Genomic DNA, 3,665 nt, shown 5'->3' with positions numbered 1-3,665 from the left:
ACATTCTGCGCTGGGCATTACTCGGGTGTGTAAGACATCTCGAAGGTCTCTCTGGCGCACCAGAATGTAGTCGATAAGGTGCCAATGCTTGGACCGTGGGTGCATCCAGGTTGTCTTCAGACTGTTCTTCTGCTGGAAGATAGTGTTGGTGATGGTGAGCTGGTGCTCCATGCAGAATTCTAGCAGGAGGCGCCCGTTGTCATTGCAGTTGCCAATGCCGTGTTTGCCAAGTACTCCTTTCCAGGCTTCCGAGTCTTTACCTACTCTGGCATTGAAGTCGCCAAGGATGATCACCTTGTCCTCTGTAGGGGTCTTCCGTACGAGGTTGCGTAGATCAGCATAGAACTTGTTCTTTTCTGCAGGATCTGCTTGAAGGGTTGGGGCATACACACTGAAGAGTGTTGCATGCTGCTTGTTTTGAAGTGGGAGGCGCATGGACATGATGCGATCTGAGTGACCTGTTGGCAGGTTTTCGAGTTTGGAGGCAATGGAGTTCCTGACCATGAAGCCAACGCCAGAAAGGCGGCTCTCAGCCTTTGACTTACCCGACCAGTAGAGGGTATAGCCAGCACCGTGTTCTTGAAGACTACCTTCCTCAGGGAAACGGACCTCACTGAGAGCTGCTATGTCGATATTCAACCTGAGAAGTTCGTGGGCAACTAGAGCAGAGCGTCGTTCAGGGCGACCACTGCCTACTGTGTCAAGCATGGTTCTGATGTTCCAACACGCAAGCTTTAGTCTTTGCACACTTTGTGAGGCAGGTGCATGCCTTTTCTTTGTTGTTATTTTTCGACCGCAAGTAAGGATGCCCGTTGACCGCGGCTAGCCAACTGGGGTGGGGGAGACGAGCTTTGTTTAGGCCACCTTTTCTAGGCCCCTCTCCGTGTGGAGCAAGCAGTGCTGTCCCTAGATAAGGCTGCTTGGTCGTTCAGGGTGCTGCCGAAAAATGCTTTCGTCTCCGGGTTAGCATCAGGCGACCAATATCCTGAACCGCCTACATGCAGGATCGGGACTGCGGCTTCCAGTGGCACCTTCCACCTGCCGTTTCGCCCCTTGCCCATCGCTGCAGGACTTGATGCGTTGTGGGTTGTGTGTGTGGATATGCCCTTCAGGCCTGCGCAGAGGAATTTTTTAGGTGAAGCGCAGTGTGCGCGGTACTGGCTCCACCCTTTCACCTGGGGGTCATCTGCCATGGCCCAGTAAGCCGGGACGCCGGCAGCGAGTCCTCCAGGTGGTAGATGTTACATTAACGAGCTCTATCTGCCCGGGTTTGATGTTAGAGTTTTCCTTCTCTTAGGCTGGCGAGGTTGGTGGGCCCAGCCTGCCCATCCGGTTATACCGCCGGACATTCGGTCGCACCATGACGTAGCAAACTCTGTAAAAACGGGGGGGACCAGCGAGAAGGTGTTGCTACGGATGCAGTAATGCAGGAGAGGCCATTGCAGTGACCATCTGCCAGGCATAGCCAGACAGTGACCACGCGGCGTTCACTACACCGGGAGAGGAGAGGCTATGTATTGCGCATGCACTTTCCCTGGGGGGGTAGGATTCCCAGAGGGAGCCCACCCCCCACCCCACCCCCCAATAATGATGGTACCATTTAGCTATTGGGTTCTGGAATTGTATTTTAAATTATTTAATAGATTTTATGTTTTATATGAATTTGCTGTGATCAGACCTGAGCCTGCTTGTGGGGAGGCTAGAATACAAGCAATAAATAAATATGAAATCATGTTGTATACAGCCCTGCACCCTGTTCTGGCAGAAGGCAGTTAAAATTCAGTGAAATAAAGGTGGCTGGCTGTGCTTAATTTGGATTTACCCTGGATTTTCTTAAGTTATCAACAGGAGGAATCTGTGTTTTGTTCTGTGTGTTGTGTCAATAAGAAACAGAAGCCCGAGGCTTTTTAGAGCAGTTAAATCTCTACCTTGAAGCCCATGTTTTGTTTTGTTTTTTAAACGGATCTAAATGACAGAAAACATGAAAGGCCGAAAAGTTACAAAAACACCCCAAAGGAAACCTCGTAAACTTTTCTGGAAGCTTTAACGGAGATGGAAGGAAATGAACAGGATTTCTTCATGAAGGGGACCCTGAACCCCGGCTAAGCGCCCGCCCCAAAGAAAACCCAGGCAGAGCCCTGGGACGGGATGCGCGGAGAGGCTGTTGCATCCCGGAAACCTCACCCGACCAGTGGAGAAAAAGGCAGGCGGTGGCGGCCCATTTCCCGCGCCGGAGCGCGAGATTTTAAATGTCGAGACTCTCCAATGAGGAGTGTTTTCCGACTTCCCGCCAATCCAGACGCAGATTTGGACTATAAAGGGCATCGCACTAGTTGTTTCCTCTTCATAGTCTCGGCGTGCGGCAGGTGTTGTGAGGATGGCTCGAACGAAGCAAACGGCCCGCAAGTCCACTGGCGGGAAGGCGCCCCGCAAGCAGCTGGCCACCAAAGCCGCCCGCAAGAGCGCCCCGGCCACGGGGGGCGTGAAGAAGCCGCACCGCTACCGGCCGGGCACGGTGGCTCTGCGGGAAATCCGGCGCTACCAGAAGTCGACGGAGCTGCTGATCCGCAAGCTGCCCTTCCAGCGGCTGGTGCGCGAGATCGCGCAGGACTTCAAGACCGACTTGCGCTTCCAGAGCTCCGCCGTGATGGCGCTGCAGGAGGCGAGCGAAGCCTACCTGGTGGGGCTGTTCGAGGACACCAACCTGTGCGCCATTCACGCCAAGAGGGTGACCATCATGCCCAAGGACATCCAGCTGGCCCGCCGCATCCGCGGGGAGAGAGCTTAAGCGCCCTGCAGCGCCAGAAACACCGCCCCCCCCCCCCCCCCAAGACCCTAAAGGCTCTTTTAAGAGCCACTCCAGATTCACGCGGAAAGAGCTGTTCGCTGGTTCGGAGTTGATTCTCCTCAAGGGACTTCCGTTGCAAGCAGGGGAGAGGGGCTGAAAGTCTACAGGTAACGCCCGTATTGGTCACAGCCTTTTTGCATGCATCGTCACCCGCTTGCACGTAGCTTGCCTGAATGGCTGTTTAAGGGAGGTAGATCCAGGGTGTGCAGCCGTGTTGGTCTGAAGCAGTAGAACGAAGTAGGAGTCCAGTGGCACCTTTAAGACTCAACAGTTTAATTCAGAATGTAAGCTTTAGTATGCATGCATACATCATTAGGGAGGGAAAAGTTCACAGAGTTAAATGGCAGACAAGAGAAAAGCCAGAGCTAGTCGGAATCTGGGTCGCCAACCCAAGCAGCATGGCTGCGGATGGCTAGTTGGCTCTTAGTTACATTTGCCCGTTCCCGAGGGAGCTCCGTTGGCCGCTTGATAACTCTTTATGTCACATAATCCAGGCAGGATCTAGCTGTCTGAAGTCCAAAACTGGATGCCCATTCTGAGTGATTGGCCCAGTCGGAACACCGACTGACTCAGCAAATAGGCTGCCGCAGAGAAAGACCCTGTTTGACTGGGGACACGTTGAAAACCTCGACGCTTCTACTTGCAAAACGCCTATTGTGCCAGGAACAATCTTATTTCCAAGGAAGTTTCAGACATCTCTTCAATTTATCTAGAATGCAAAGTCCAACCTTTAAGTACACCAGTCTCAAACAGTAATCTGCTGCAGAAAGCAAGGAAAATTCACCAAACCTCTTAACTTCCTGGGAAGAGAAGGGAA

At 52.9% G+C, this 3,665-nt stretch overlaps 1 protein-coding gene across 1 annotated transcript; it reads left to right on the top strand.

The window, feature by feature from the left end:
* The first annotated feature begins 2,349 nt into the window (after positions 1-2,349).
* LOC132576280 (histone H3) lies at positions 2,350-2,859 on the top strand. Its single transcript, XM_060245288.1, has one exon. The coding sequence runs from the start codon at positions 2,378-2,380 to the stop codon at positions 2,786-2,788; it is 411 nt and encodes a 136-aa protein (XP_060101271.1). The 5' UTR covers positions 2,350-2,377; the 3' UTR covers positions 2,789-2,859.
* The last annotated feature ends 806 nt before the right edge of the window (positions 2,860-3,665 follow it).

Source organism: Heteronotia binoei, chromosome 8 (genome assembly GCF_032191835.1).
Source record: "Heteronotia binoei isolate CCM8104 ecotype False Entrance Well chromosome 8, APGP_CSIRO_Hbin_v1, whole genome shotgun sequence".
NCBI lineage: Eukaryota > Metazoa > Chordata > Lepidosauria > Squamata > Gekkonidae > Heteronotia > Heteronotia binoei.
This window is presented reverse-complemented; position numbering and strand designations above follow the sequence as displayed.

Bases quoted from the DNA above. Each gene is read 5' to 3' on its own strand.
- LOC132576280 (XM_060245288.1), top strand. From the start codon at position 2,378: ATGGCTCGAACGAAGCAAACGGCCCGCAAGTCCACTGGCGGGAAGGCG.